General features: G+C 40.3%; 1 protein-coding gene across 5 annotated transcripts in view; it reads left to right on the top strand.

Annotated features, from left to right (window-relative positions):
- Positions 1-10,616, top strand: part of SMAD2 (SMAD family member 2) — a 50,964-nt gene extending 40,348 nt beyond the window's left edge. For all 5 annotated transcript variants that reach the window (XM_030512200.1, XM_030512204.1, XM_030512203.1 and 2 more), the window contains 6 exons: positions 78-152; positions 1,421-1,474; positions 2,591-2,803; positions 4,897-5,034; positions 5,189-5,333; positions 8,386-10,616. In XM_030512200.1, coding sequence (XP_030368060.1) covers positions 78-152; positions 1,421-1,474; positions 2,591-2,803; positions 4,897-5,034; positions 5,189-5,333; positions 8,386-8,509 — 749 coding nt within the window. In that variant the 3' untranslated portion in view covers positions 8,510-10,616. The remainder of the gene's footprint in view (positions 1-77; positions 153-1,420; positions 1,475-2,590; positions 2,804-4,896; positions 5,035-5,188; positions 5,334-8,385) is intronic.
- The last annotated feature ends 5,570 nt before the right edge of the window (positions 10,617-16,186 follow it).

The raw sequence follows: 16,186 nt of genomic DNA, 5'->3' as shown, positions 1-16,186 counted from the left end.
CTGAATAGGTGGATTTTTGTTTGTTTTTTTTCTTTGGTGTTTTTTTTGTTTGGTTTTTTTTTTTTTTTTTTTAACAGAAACACCACCTCCAGGATATATTAGTGAAGATGGAGAAACAAGTGACCAGCAGTTGAACCAAAGCATGGATACAGGTAACATTTAATTTTTGTTACTTTCAGGGCTTAGTATTACCAGTTGTGAACCCTATGTGCAGCAGCCTGAATTCAGCCTGAATGCTGATGGCAATAACCCTCTGTATAACCTGGTGTTTTCTATTTAAAATACCACTTCCAATCTCTTGTGAACAAAGTAATTTTTTGCTAAGGGAATGCTTTTAAAATATTCTGTGCCGTATTAAGTGCATTTCATTTGTTTCATAACAAAAGCATACAGGTTTAATTAGGTCTTCATTGGAAAGGCTTAAAATGGATTTTAATAGCTGACTGGTTTCAACCTACCCCTAACTTTACTGTCCGGACAGAGGCTCGTTGAAGCAAAAGGTCTGCTGGCCTAAACAAGTTACAGAAATGTTGCATTTTGGAAACCTGTCTCCTAACTCTGACAACCTTACCACTTCTGCCATGTTTTAAGTAAGTTCTTGTATGGAAGGCTCCATCGGAAGAGTAGTAGAAACGTTAAGTGCCTGTGCCTTTGTATGGAAGGATTTCTACGTAATTTGGTTGGCCTTAGACTTAGACAAAACACAGTTAATGTGCTGGGTAAGAATGTCCTGCTAATGTTATCAACCTTTTTCAGTTAATTGGAATCAACTAGTTTCTGTAAGAGCTATGGTATTTTCTCATAATGTGACAGTAGGTACCTTAGTTAAAAAAGCCTTACATCAGCAGTTTTTGTAGGTATGTTTCTGTGCAAAGCTTCTCTTTATTTTATCTACTAGTGTGGAAATTGTGCTTGAGAGTACATGGTTTTCTGATTATTTTTTTTTTTTCATTCCTCCTCCCAAAAAAGAGTAATTTCCTGAAAAGAGAAAATCCAGCTTGTTTTTCTGTAGAGATAAACCCTCTCCTTTGAGAACAGAGAGGCAGTACCCTGCATGCTTTACCCACTTTATCTTTTTTTTTTTTCATTGAATTTTGGAAGAAATCACTACATTCTCACTGGAGAAGTGCATAAATAAAGTCATGGTCACAGAGTGCGCATGAAGTGAGACCTCTGCCAAATACAACAAATACTAAGATGTTAATTGAATCTTTATGAGGAGGGGTAGGTTCCCAGCAGTCTGGAAAATTAAATGTAATCTTAGTTCAGACATGCTAGAAAATTGGTTGTAGGATTTCTGAGGCTTCTTATTCCGAAGAATTTTAGTATAAAACTGTATCTAGATAATGGTTATACCTACCTATCTGAAATAACAAGAATCATTTGCACTGAAATCATGTGCTCTGTATTGCTTCAACAGGATCTCCAGCAGAGCTGTCTCCTAGTACTCTTTCTCCAGTTAATCATAGCCTGGGTAAGCTGGAAATACATCTAATTGTTTCTCTGTGTGTGGTAACTCTTCTTTAAAAATATATATATGTAATTACATTAAAAATGAGAACGTACTTTAAAAAAAGAGCTGTATTGTGAGGAGACTGGGTTGGCTTCCTGATGATAAACATAATAGGGCTGGGTTAACAACTTGTTAACAAATACTCTATTTCTGTAACTGTTGAGATTCTAACAAAGAGAATAATATAGTTGTGTGTGGAATAGCATTTATAAAAGAAATAGTTTAAAGGACGTTAGCCTAGCCATAGTGCTGCCCAGACTTGCTGTCTCCCTTGTATGTGTGTTCTGCTCCTTTTATGTACTGTTTCACCTGTTTACCACAACACAGTTGTTGCTTCCACATTGGTTGCCCACCTGCTTTGATCAGGTGCCATTGCTGTGTGTATAAGTGCATCAGGAAGATCAGATTCCCTCGAATTTGTTTGAGGAATAGTGATGGGATATGATAGGAAAATGCTGTTTGGAGTGTTGAGTATGTAATCAGGGTTGGTGAAAAGAAGCAGCACAGGAAAAGCTGAAGATGCCCAGGGAAGGTACTGAGCTCTGGAAGGGGAGAGTAAATGGAGATTAGAACTGCCTTTAGATAAAGAGGCAGTGTAAGATCTAGTGTAGTACAAGGGAGCATCATTTTCATATTAATATTTTTTCTCCTTTGTGTGGTTCAGTGTCTGATAGTGTAATCTTTTAGCATTACCAAAATGTTTGTAAGTTGTAGAAAGGCAACAGAAATGTCTCAACGTCTGGCACTCGCAGCAACATTAGCTTAATCATTTTGCCAAGCAAGATGCAAGTACTAAACTAAATGAGCTGTGGTCAGATTAGATCACCCGTTCTTCCTCCTCCTTTCCTTTGTGGAATATTGAATTTCATTCTGTTTACTGGGGTAGGTGAAAATGACAGCAAGCAGAACATAATATGAGTAGTTTGAGGAGACTACCGCTGTCATTTCTAGAAGAGATAAACAGCAGGGTGGATAAACTTCTTTTCAGCCTCAAAGTCTGTATTAAGCTTGTCTCTTAATTTTTTATGCTTTTGGTTTTTTGGTGGTTTTTTTTTTTTTTTTTTTTTTTTTTTTTAGACTTGCAGCCAGTTACTTACTCGGAGCCTGCGTTTTGGTGTTCAATAGCATATTATGAATTGAATCAAAGAGTGGGAGAAACCTTCCATGCATCACAGCCTTCCCTGACCGTAGATGGCTTTACAGATCCATCAAATTCAGAGCGATTTTGTCTAGGTCTGCTTTCCAATGTGAACCGAAATGCTACAGTGGAAATGACAAGGCGTCATATAGGTAAAATGTCTGATCTCTGAACTGTTTAATTTCATTTTAGTGTTAAATTATCTGGGATGATCCAGGTAGGATGGGCAGACCTGTGTGGTGGGATCCTTTCACCCTTGTGCAGCCAGCCATTGAACTTCTCTCTCAAGGCTTGCCAAGGAGAAGTTGGTCTCTCTTGCTAAGGACAGTAGTGGAAAGACACAGAGGTCACAGTTTCTGAAGTCAGGGGGAAATGTAGCATCTTCTGCTACCGTAGCCAGTTACAAATGGGAAGAGTTATAGCGGTGGCTGGAGCTGAAAGGAGCTGCCTTTCCTCAGTCAGTAGCCACTTAAGGCAGCACCAGTCACACAGCCCTTAGGCTGAGAGCAGCACCGGAGGAAGCCACTCAGCTCTGTGGGATTTCTGTTGCTCACGTTGCTGTTCTGGAAAAAGAAAGTGCACCAAAGCATCCTGTGGGGTAGGTTTTTCGCTTTCAGGCTCCTCGTTGGACCATTCTGCCCTAGGTAGCATTTGTATTTAGAGTGGTTTATAATTGAAATATAAGCTGTAATTACAAAATATTAACATATTGGTTAGTTTATTCTAATTTATGAAATGTAGAATGGACATTCTACTCCTTGAATTCTTTTCTGAAACGGGAAAAGCTTCCATAGAGATGATGTGCTGTTTTGACATCATAAAGATTTTCTTTGTAATAGTTAGTAAAGAATATTGTTTTCCACAATGCAGCAATTTAGCTTTAAGCTCTTCAATGAACTACTTTATTTTTTTCATGGATTCTTTTATTTAGCATCAGTCATGATCTTTTTTGATTTTACTTTTAGTAAAAAAGTTTAACCTCTTAGGTAGAACCACAGAATATTTTGGGTTGGAAGGGAGCTTAAAGCTCATCCAGTCCCAACCCCTGCCACAGGCAGGGACACCTTCCACTAGAGCAGGTTGCTCCAAGCCCCTGTGTCCAACCTGGCCTTGAACACTGCCAGGGATGGGGCAGCCACAGCTTCTCTGGGAAAAGTCTGTGCCAGCGCCTCAGCACCCTCACAGGGAAGAGCTTCTGCCTGAGATCTAACCTAAATCTACCATCTTTCAGCTTAAAGCCAGCAACATTCACAAGACTCTTCTTTTTGTTTTTATTTTCACCAAAAAAAAAAAAGTTCAATCTCTTTAGTAGAACCTTCTGACTCCCTCTATACCAAATCTAAAAGCTTGTCTAGTAAAATCTTAGATGTGCAGAAGTCCAGGCTATGACTGTGCTGATTGATCAAAGTAATCAATGATGAGGAAAAGGAAAAATGGAAGGGGAGCTCTCACTTGCTTTATGGAGCAGCTCATATTTTGTTTTAAAGATAGTTTTAAAGAAAAAGGGGAAGAGAAACTATGGCCTTTAAAAGACCTGATAATTATGAACAGTTTTCTTTATCAAGAGATAAGTTGTGTATTACTTATTTATGCTGGAAATGAACCATACAAATTTTTTTCCACTTGGAGAGAGAGAACAAGATCACAATTTAAAAGTGAACAATAGGATTTCTTAAGGATATATTTTTGTAATAGGGTTAAATAAAGTCATGTTTTTGTCAAAGTAAAGTAGTACAGAGCAGGGGTATGCAGTGGGTTGTGAAATAGTGTGGGCGCATGTAAGCGGAGAGTGTTGAAGTGGTATACTTGTTTTCCTTTTTTTGCCATAGTGGCCTGTGCCACTTCACATGCAACACTTCTTAATATTAACACGGTTTTAATTCTGTTGAGTCTAACCTGTTAACTTCAATTCTGGTATTTCTTCAAATGAAAAGATTGTTGGAAAAAATGCTTCCTGACTTGGGTTTGGTTACAGGCCATTATGTGGCTAGAAAACTCTGTCTCACTCTTGACCAAAAATCATTCTGCTTCTCCTTCAAACTTTGTGTATTTGTGGGAGGAAAATGCCAGTTAACTGTGTTTTGGTCCTGCTACAGCTGTCAGCCCTCAGTGTGGTCCTGTAGATAACACATTTCTGTTTCTGCTGTAAAGAAAAATCTTGGCCTTCTCTGAAAGAAAACACTCCCTTGTTTGTTAGTCTGCTTGGGTCAAATCATAACTAGAGTTCCTTTGAATTCTTCTCCAGGCCGGGGAGTGCGTCTCTATTACATTGGTGGAGAAGTTTTTGCGGAGTGCCTAAGCGATAGCGCGATTTTCGTTCAGAGCCCCAACTGTAATCAAAGATATGGCTGGCATCCTGCAACTGTGTGCAAAATTCCTCCAGGTTAGTAGCCTACCAAAGCTCTCGTGTAAAAGTATCTAGTGAATACATTCACTGGATGGCATTTGATTTCCTGTTGATAGCTTTTTCACAGTTTTGGGCTTCTCTGTAGCAAACACAATATTCATTGATTGTACTCTGACTTTTTCGTTTATAGGATGCAATCTGAAGATCTTCAATAACCAAGAATTTGCTGCTCTTCTGGCTCAATCTGTGAATCAGGGTTTTGAAGCAGTTTACCAGCTTACTAGAATGTGTACCATTAGAATGAGTTTTGTTAAAGGATGGGGAGCCGAATACCGGTAAGAGGAAAAAAAAAAAAACCCAACACAAAAATCTTTGCTTTTAGAGTTGTTTCTTTCAGTAATACACTATTTCTGTCTGGCTTGAAGCCTGTATGTACAGGCTTCTCACTGCTATTGTAGATATGCTTACTGCAAGTTGAACCTGTGTTTTCCTTTTCTTCCCCTCAGTTTTGGAGCTCCTAAATCATAAAGAGTGGTAAACTGATTTTAGTATTGCATCAAAATGGGCTGTTGATCAAGGAATGTTGTCAAAGTTCTGCTTCCTTGCTTGGTCCTGCGTGCTTGCTTATTGTGCGGAAATCACTGACAACATCTGGAAGTTTCACAGTTTGTGCTATGAGATTATTTGCTGTTTGTTGGATGTACAGTCATTTTGGCCTCTGTCCTGTTCTATATATATATGGACTATAAAACAAGTTCATTAGGTTGTGGTGTGGGATGTAGTTGATAGTACCCAATAGAAAGAAATGGAGTCACTTGGAGTGCATTCTGCAGAATAAAACAGCTGGAGAACACACATTTAAGAGATGGCAAATATTTTGGGACTTGTAGTGGAAAAAAACTTTGCAGGAGTAAGATGACTGTGTTTATGCAATAAAACTGCTAAAAACAGTTTTTTGAGTGGAAAAAATAAGTGTTTTATCTGCTTTGGAATAGATTCAAATTGTATTCTCTATTAGCACAAACTAAGAGCTATGGTTGAGGACAGTGCCTGTTTTTAATCTAGTTTGGGAATTTGGGAAGAAAAGGAACTGACTTCTAACTGAGCAGTATTAAAGATTTCTTTATTTTGGAGAGCTGGAGATGTGGTTTTAAGCAGATCCCTTAAACCTCAGTAGAAAGAATGAAGTCTGATATATCAATACCCTATTGCAATAGGTAATTTTTTTTAATCTGTATCATTTCTGAAGTTGAATAATGGCATGTAGGCTCCATTGTGAATCCTGGGGGTTTGATTCTTTTATCTGCTCTTGAAATAAAACATGTAAATAGCAGCGTCAGTACATGGGGGAGGCTTCTTGGCTACATGAAGCCAATTTTGTAAAAGCCTAATTAGATGGAATCAGAAATTTGAGTAATGGAATAAATTGGTACCTCTTTGTTAGCAAGAGGTACACAAGAAAGAATCTGGCTCAAGTTTAAAGAACTGTTGGATTTGGCTTAAAAGAATATGTATACACTTACGCATAATTAAATACAACATTCAAATCAGAACAGAAGAAAGGCTTAATCAGTCAGATTATGTGGAGACAACTTGAAGTGAATGGAGTGTAAGTGCTGGGTTAAAACAGTGAGGAGGCTTTTGGTAGAGTTATTTTTAAGGAGAGAGAATGGTGGTTCTTAGTAGTCTATAAACCATTCAGAGATCATAGGGTTGGCAAAGCTGCAGTGGAAACACTGCTGGAACAGAACAGAAACTGATTACTGACATAATGCTGAACTAGTTTCTTTGCATCTCTGTTTAAGATGATGCTAATAAATTATTGATGCAGTAAACTTGTAAGTTATGCTGCAGTTGGATTAAAACAAGAAGAGGTTGCTCCTGCAAACACAACCTTGAATTTTAATGAATGTAGTCTGAATTGTCAAAATGCACCAGGAAGCACTGTAATAATCTGTCATTCTTGTTAAAGCTTCCATGCCTCATGTCAAAAATGCTGCTTATAGAGCAGCCCTTCGCAAAGTCAAAGCATTACTGACACTTTAGGCATATGGTGTATGTGCATAAACGTGCAGGTATGGCAAGATGGTACGTCATATAAGCTTGGTGGTAGAAATTCAGATTTACTGCCAGGTGTTCACATTGGCACAGGAACTATCCAGGTCTAGGATCATCTTCTGAAGAAAGTTAGGTAGAGGTGATTACAGCAAAGACACTTAGTGGTGTGTGAACTGGAAATCCATGGGTAGAAGGGGCTGAGTTTTACCTTTTGAGTTGGCTGCTAAGTGACTGTCACTGTCTTATCAACTTTTGCCAGCGTAGTTCAAAGCCAGGGTTGTTGAGCAGAACCAGTTATAAAATTTGGAGGAAGTGTGTTGTGGAACACATTGTATAGAGGAGTTGACAGCGGTGGAATAATGAACTTCCTTCTTTGGGAGAGGATTCGAGACTAAATGGAGTTCTATTTCCTGTGGTTTAGATTGTTCTTCTATTGGATCACTTTCTTTTTTTTTTTTTCTTCTTTTTTGGCATAGGCATTTGGGGCTGAGATAACAATGTTTTTTGGAGTGCTGAGAGTACAGACCCCAGCTCTTCTCCTAAAAAATGTGAAACCACAACTTTCGAAACCCATCCTCTTGCTGCCTTAATCTTTCTGCTTTTTCAGTTTCTCTGTTTATACAAACAGATTTCCTTAAAGCAAAGGGTTGCAGTGCCAACAGTAAAAATGTAGGGGCTGGGTTTGTGTCTGACTAATCTGCTGCCTTTGAATCTTAATGCTTCCTTGCTTTGACTTTGGGATGGCTAGAATTACTAGGAAAAACTGGCCTAGCAACAGCAGTCTTGCCAGTCTAGTTTGGGAAAACTCCCATGCCTAGAGTGGCTACAGTGAAATAACAGGATTTTTCGACAGAGTATGTCCAATACTGATTTCTTTTCTTTGGAGATGAGAAGGAAGATTTTCGAATAACAGGTCTCTGAAAAGTTTATATGGCAGAGTGAATGAAGCTTTTATGGTTGTCAGCTCTTCAGCTTTACTAAGGCTTGCTATATGGTGTTTAATTAAGGGAAAATTATGGATAAGTTGATATAGAAGATGAGGGAAATGGTTTTTACTGAAATTGTTGATGATGAATTGTGTGATGATGTTGCACAAAACACATGTAGAAGTGTGAGATCACAGGAAATCAGAGGTGAAGTTTGATGTTCCTTTGAGATAGCATCAGCTAGCCCAGTATAACCACAGAGTCTGTTTTGACAGAGGGTTTCTGACAACATCTAGCACTTACACATATGTGTTGTTGATTGCTCCAAAAAGCCAGTCCTTTATGATCAGCATGGAGTTGTGGCAGCCAACACTTCCTGACTTCCCTATTCTTTATTTTGTAGGCGGCAGACAGTAACAAGCACTCCTTGCTGGATTGAGCTTCACCTGAATGGACCTCTACAATGGTTGGACAAAGTGTTGACTCAGATGGGCTCCCCTTCAGTACGCTGCTCCAGCATGTCATAAAACTCCTTCCTCCTTTATCAGTGGGCTAAATACTGAGTCCAATCAACAGACTTAATATAACTGCTCTTCTGTCGTAGTAGTTGTGTGTGGTCCTCATGAACTCTTTACTATCCATAAAAGAAGGTTTCTAAAAAAAAGAAAAAAACCCCAAAAAAACCCCAAAACCAAACAAAAAACCCACAAAAAAAAAAAAAAAAAAAATAAAAAAAGCCAAAAAAACCCGAAAAACACAAAAAACCACACAAAAAAAAAAAACAACAAAAACAGCACTTGAGGTCTCATCAGTTAAAGCACCTTGTTGATTCTGTTTCCTATACTCTGATACTAGATGAGAATTTAGTGTATAGAAATGCCTTCAGAAAGAAGGGGCAGTTCTAAAGACTCTTAATGGTGTTTTTATTGGGTATATAATTGAGTGTCCTAATGGTTTATCAATAACATGAATAGCTAAGTATATGTACATGATCTCAAATATCACACTATTGTGCTGTTCTACATTTTAGTTCTCATAAATAGTAGTTTGGATTTTTTGTCTGGGGGGCAAATCTCTCATGAAATTCCAAGACTCTACTCCTTTCTTCTTTTATATTTTTTATATAAGCAGGTTTTCAAGTTGTCCTAAACATTAAAAAAACAGACTTTCCTTGTAGAAAAGCTTAACTTTTTTGCTGCCTTCTTAAAGAAAATCCCTCCATTGGAAGGGAAAGAAATGTCTTGAGATTCATCTGCAAAATCTTAAGGCACTTTATATACTTAATGGGGCCTAAAATGAATTCATATTATAAATTCTGACTGTCCATCTCACTAGGAGTCTACTTCTCTCTACTCATCTGCGTTGATGCATCTATTGCCAACAGTATTGCTGTACTGATGTAATTTGGAACTTTTTTTTCTACCTTGAATCATAGAATCATAGAGTCATAGAATCATAGAATGGTTAGGGTTGGAAAGGACCTTACGATCATGTTGTTCAGATCCCCTGCCATAGGCAGGAACGCCTCACACTAAGCCATGTCACTCAAGGCCCATGTCATCCAGCCTGGCCTTGAACACTGCCAGGGGTGGAGCATTTACCACTTCTTTGGGCAAACTGTGCCAATGCCTCACCACCCTCACAGTAAAGATTCATTAAAATCAGTGTGTGTTTTCCTCATAGAATAAGATTTTTACTGTAGCATTGGACACTGGATTAAGTACACAAGGTGGTTGGCTCACTCCTTACATGTATATTTTTTTCATTAAACATTTTTAGTTTTTGAAGCCAAATACCTTGAAAAAATCCTTTCCCAGGGTAAGCTAAACTCTTTCGTATAAGTTTTAAATAGATGCAGCTTCTTAACATATTTCAGTAACAGAATTTAAATTTTTGATCCGTGTGGCTTTGTTTAGCTTACTTACATACCTGAACATACGCATTCATTAAGTCATAATGGGCCTTGTTATTAAAAGTAGTTGCTTCTGCAAAACCTCTAGGATAGTGGTTGCTGAGGTATGAGCAGCGAAGGAGGACTTCCAGGTTCCTCATGACAGTGCATGTTATTGTCAACCCTTGGACACTACAGCTGCACCATACTAAAAATATTCTGAAATATATTCTACAAATAAGTCTTTTGGGGAAGGGTTGGGAAACTGTATAGAAGGGTTATTCTGACTTGAAAAATATACATCTTACTAACAATCTTGTGATCTAGCTGTCTGTCATTCTTTTGTTATTGTGGCAGTAGCGGGATTGCCTTTGTCTGTTTTTCCCATTGTTTCATCCATTGCACTAGCACTGTACTCTGCAAGTACAGCTAGTCATAACTTCAGCTTTGAGAACAAAAATGTGGCCAGTGTTACAGCTTTTAATCAGTTGACTGAATTGATGATAGTGATGGATATTTTTATGCCATAAAGACGAGGACATCGAAGCAATACCAAAAATCAAGCCTTGAAAAAGTGGGCCAGACACCTTTAAAAAAAATAATGGCAAAGCAGTTACCAGTTTGTGCTAGTTTTACCAGTAGACTAATGTATTGGTAGAACTTGTGAACCTAAGAAATAAGCTTCATGCGTGTTGCGTTTGCCTAATATGTGAACACACTAATAAAAGTTTTAATTCTCACAATGATGGTTGTGGGTTTTCATTAGTATTTAATATTATTGCTGTATATGTTTTCTAGTGAAGGATAGGAATCAGTCTAACCCACCTAAATAAATGGCTCGAGTGTCCTGCATGTTGTGGCTGGAAAAGTAGAGTTTAGATGTTAAAAACACTTCTTACACAGCTATAGTGGAGGTTCTGGATCTGTGTGTGTTTCGTGATACAGACTTCTACTCTAGGTTATAGAATTATAGAATGGTTTGGGTTGGAAGGGACCTTAAGATCACCCAATTCCAACCCTGTGCCACGGGCAGGGACACCTTCCACTAGAGCAGGTTGCTCCAAGCTCCTGTGTCCAACCTGGCCTTGAACACTGCCAGGGATGGGGCAGCCACAGCTTCTCTGGGCACCCTGTGTCAGCGCCTCAGCACCCTCACAGGGAAGAAATTCTTCCTTATACCTAACCTGAACTTCCTGTTTCAGTGTGAACCCATCACCCCTTGCCCTCTCACTACAGTCCCTGATGAAGAGTCCCTCTCTAGCATTCTTGTGGCCCCCTTCAGACACTGGAAGGCTGCTCTGAGGTCTCCACGCAGCTTCTCTTCTCCAGGCTGAACAGCCCCAGCTTTCTCAGCCTGTCTCCATACAGGAGGTGCTCCAGCCCCTGATCATCCTTGTGGCCTCCTCTGGACTTGCTCCAACAGCTCCATGTCCTTCTTACGTTGATGCCACCACAACTGTACACAGTGGCTCAAGTGCGTTCCTCCCAGAGCGCAGCAGAGGGGGAGAATCCCTTCCCTTGACCTGCTGCTCTTGCTCTGGGGATACAGCCCTGCACACACTGAAGCCAGGTCACAGGGAGCTACTTACCCGACACCCCCAAGTCCTTCTCCGCAGGGCTGCTGTGAATCTCTTCTCCGCCCAACCTTTAGCAGTGCCTGGAGTTGCCCCCACCCAGGTGTAGGAGCTTGCACTTGGCTTGGTTGAACTTCATGAGGTTGGCACTGGCCACCTCTCAAGTGTGTCCAGGTCCTTCTGGATCCCATCCCTTCCTCCCAGTGTATCGATTGAAACCATGCAGCTTGGTGTCATTGGCAAACTTGCTGAGGTCAAGTTTGTTAAAGCAGTTACTTCTTTCTACCACAATCAAATTACATCCTACTAGCTTGGGTGTTTACTTTCACCTGTGAAACATATTAAGAGCCACTTATCTCTTAGGAGCCATGGTGAAAGACACCGTTGCATTCCTTATACATTTATGCATTATCCTTTACTTGAATTAGTTGGGTGACCCAATTCTGTAGCTTCCTCATTGTGGATTTCTGTGTGGGTTCTTTCAGTTATGGCAATATTACTTGCTTTGCCTTGAACATGGTAATAACCTTGGCTGTACCCCTTTTTTTGGTCCATGCTTTCAAATAGCATACAAGGATGCTGCAGACATTATCTGCGGCCTTGTGGTGCTTCCTGCCTGCAAGGCCATCTCAGTCTGTGAAAGTCACCTTGGTTTGGCTCCTGTTAGAACCACTGAATTATTCTCTCCTGTCGTTGCAGTTTCGGTCACAGCTTAGTGGAACAAGGGAACTTATCTGCATTCAAAATGTTTGCTTGGCTGTATTTCATTTAGATGCCTTTTGGCAGTTCTTGAGTAACTTTAACCTACTCCTCTTTCTTCATCCAGTGCCTTTCTGACTTACTCCACGGCTGTTCTGCTCTTCCTCAAAATCTGACCCCTGCCTCCTCAAGCATCTTAATGCAGAATGCCTCTGGTACATAAGGGGTGTGACTTCATCCCTCTTCTCTGCCCGTCAAAGTACTGATGTCTGAAGTACAAATGAAAAGTGCATTATTTTGGAGGGTTTGTGAGGTGTTTTTGTTAAATACCAAGCAGAGAGTGCTCAACTGGAAATATGTTAAGTATGGGTAGCCAGTTGCTTACCTGTATTGTGAAGCTGGAAGAACTCTGTAAGTAACTATTGCCTTGAGTTTGGCCTGAGATTCCATGCACTTGGGTTCTCATCTCTCTCTTGTCACCAGCCCTGTCTGAGCTTGATTTTCCTAGTCAAGTAGTCAAACTCAGGTAGTCAATGTAAACACCTGAGCCCAAAAATTATTTTTGAGTTGCCTTTTGGCAGCTTGGGTAGTCTGAGCTGACATTTCGGAATCCTTTCCCCTCTAAAGAAAAAGTCAATTTAATGTAGAAGTTGTTTTAGGGCTGAGGCTTTGAGAACAGCATCAAGTCCCTGGACTTTTGCACCTTTACTGTGAGAGCTGATAGTAAAGCATCATCTCTGTGTATTTCCTCCTTCCTTTTGTGCGTGTTTCCTACCTGGGTGGTAAGCTCTCTGCAACGAGAATTCTCTGCTGTTGTTTGAGTGTGTTGCACAAGTGCTGTGTGTTGCATAAGGGCTTCCAGGTGCTGTTATACAAACCTAGAACATGGTGAGAGCTGTGGTGTTTTCTGGTTCTTACTAAGGACACTGTGCTTCATCAGAACTTAGCCACCTTGAGACTCATTGCAGGCAAGCAGTGTTAGCTAGCTTCACTTCAGACTCCCTGTAGAATCAGCATGGAGAGGTAAAGTCTGAATATGGAGCTCTGCATTGCTCCCTGGTAGAAAGGTTGTTGTCTTAAACTGGTTTATACCGTAAAAACCAGAAATCACAACTACCATACTTCACGAAGCTTTTTATTTTCATCTGTCCAACTTGACTTTTCCTGTTGAAGTGAGAGAGTGTGAAGTTTTGGGGGTTTGATAATCATCTGCAGCTCTAAATTGTTGGCACAGCGAACTGTGTTTTGTTTTAACCTTCAAACTTGTCGTACTGCGTTGTGGTTACGGCTTTTTTTAGCATTGCAAACTGAAATTTTACTGCAGCTGGGTTTTGAGTTTAAATATTGTGAAATACAGGCTTTCACTATACTCCACCCACACAGTGTTTTACTTGAGTACTCCTCTTACCAAAACAAGTTTGACTATAACATAATTTTGGGGACACCGAAGCGTCAATACTAGCTCTGAAGAGTCAGTGGGGTGCTGTCTTCATTAGAAGAATAGCACATATAGCAAGTAACGTGACAGCTGTGTTAGAAAGTGCTTCTAGAAGGGTCTGCTAACGGAATTAAATTGCAACTGGTATGAAAGTTGATTACTGTTACAAAGCTATTAATGAAATGTGTGTTTTCCCAACCACTTAAGCTTGGCTAGTAAATGACCATAATAAATTATATTAAAAATGGCAATTTAAAAATAACCTTCAGTCATCTTGGCCCCTGTTCCATCCTCTCCTGGGTATAAATTTCTCTGAGGTTGTTGCTCCTTCTCTTGGGAAAGCACAGTTTGTGGAGTAAGTTCCTAGTACTAGATTGTCACAGCTACGAATACGGGAATCGAGGCTTCAAAGCTGAGAGCAGTCTTTGATGTTACATTAGCTGTTGTTTCATTAACTGTAATCAGGATTAAATCTAGTTAGTTGGCAAAAGAAAAATGAATGACAAGTAGTGGATATGTAAAGATGTCAGACCTCGACGCTCTTGATCCTTTTCCCCCATGTAGAAGATCTAGTTGGGATGGATTCAGTGAAGCCAAGTTGCTTGTCCTGTTCCTTTTGGAGTAAGATCCAAAGTGGCAATGGACATAGGTGCTCCAGCTCTGCTGTTGTTCTATTAATTTGTAACAGGTAAGGCTGAAGCAAAGCTGCTTTCACTCTTGATTTTTCTGTTAACAGCGTCTAGCTATTTCTTCATATAAAGCTGTAGTAAGGTATTGTAGAAAATTTACATATGCCTCATGAATTAATTGAGCTTATGAGCAATGTGCACCTGAGGCTGCAAATTCCATTCGATTTTTAAAATGTACCTTTACTTTAAAGTCTGGCCTACATGACTTTTCATTTTGAAGTAAGATTCCAAGAACAGTTGTTGTGGCAGCAAATGTAGAAGATAATTAAACTTGGGTTATCAGCAGTTGGAGTTTATCTTTGGGTAAAGAAGTGGGTAAAGAGCCATCCCTCAGCTCTTAATCTTTGAGAGGGGATGTCTAGGCAATTGGTCACCTTTGATCAAGAAGTAGCTACTGAGGGAGGCTGAAACCTCAAGTGTGCAGCCAACCCCCTGCCATGGGCAGGGACAACTCACACTAGACCATGTCACCCAAGGATCTGTCTAACCTGGCCTTGAACACTGCCAGGAGTGGAGCATTTACCACCTCTTTGGGCAAACTGTGCCAGTGCCTTGCCTCAGGCATCAGGAAAAGGCTTCTCAGGAGAGGAGCCAGATTTGATCCTACAGAAGCTCCGAGAAGAGCTGAATTTATCTTGCCACAAAACAGCAGCAGGCAGTGCTGGGATTTGTGAGCTGGGGGAAACCTGAGTGGCACCACGCAGAGAAGGAGTGCGCACTGTCAGAGGGGATGTTAGCTCAGGTATAGATCCTACTGAAAAGTCTTACGGACCCAAGCCAAGGTGTGTACAGGTGGAAGTGCTGTGCATCTGTGCTGTGCTTCCTCACGTGATTGCTTCCAAAGCTTGGGCTTGTGTCTACTCCAAGTGTAGATGGGTTAAATCTCAACAAGGTCCACTTGAGGGTGGGATGAATGCTTACTACCCAGACTGCTGTCCAATAGGGGAGAAAGGACTTCAGAATGAGTTGCTACGTGTTTTTGTAAGTGCTGAATAGCAAACAGCATTGGCTTTGGTAGAGCAGGATCTGGAACAAACTAGATTTGTAGCGGGGAGCAAATGAAATCCTCTTTTGGGCGAAGAACTGTCAAGCATCTGAGGAGCAAAGCTGTGTCGGAAGTATGGGAGGTCTATTGAACACTGAGGAATGTGGTGGGGTGGGAAGGAGTGTGGTTGCTCTGGAGAGCATCTGCCTCCAGACCAGACATACCAACAGGATCCTGCTTTGCAGAAGACACACACAGACAGCACTGTGGTGTGCATTCATATACTGACATGAACCACTCCTTTTTCTGTAGTTAAGCCTTGGAAATGATAACATGAATTTAGGAACAATAATCCCCTTTAGACAAGTACACTATCTTTTCTTTTACATCTTCAGAAGTCTGAGTCCAATGTGAGGAAAAACCACAGCTATTAGCAACACTGATGTTAGTACTGATGTGAGGGAAAATGTCTTCATAATGTACTCAGTCTTTGATGCTTACGCAGCATATGAAATTAAAATGGGCAAAGAGTCAGGACTGAGAAATATTGAGGTTTAATAGAACAGGAAAAGTGGTGGAGCTGAAAAAGAATGAAAGAGTGGATGATACTTGGCTTCAGCAGTGATATACATTCACAAGAGCAACTTTACCAGTTATCTGAATGCTCTTGATTTGTATCTGCTATTTGAAGATCGTCAGGCTTAGTTTTCCTTTGTTACAGCACCAAAAGAGCTGTTGGAGCACAGGAGTGTTAATGAAAATAGGGTTGAGGGGAGCACGAATCTGGTTTTGCATCTCTTGTTGTCAAAGCTAAGGCTCAACCTAGTCCCTTTAGAAGCAACTTGAGTTCAAGACTGAAGAACTAATGCAACTTGTCCTGCAGCCTGGCACTGGATGGAAACCTGGCTATGAGAAGAAGCACTCTTAC

This window comes from Strigops habroptila, chromosome Z, assembly GCF_004027225.2.
Source record: "Strigops habroptila isolate Jane chromosome Z, bStrHab1.2.pri, whole genome shotgun sequence".
NCBI classification, from domain to species: Eukaryota; Metazoa; Chordata; class Aves; order Psittaciformes; family Psittacidae; genus Strigops; species Strigops habroptila.
Note: the sequence above shows the minus strand (reverse complement) of the source record. Positions and strands in the feature narration are given on the sequence as shown.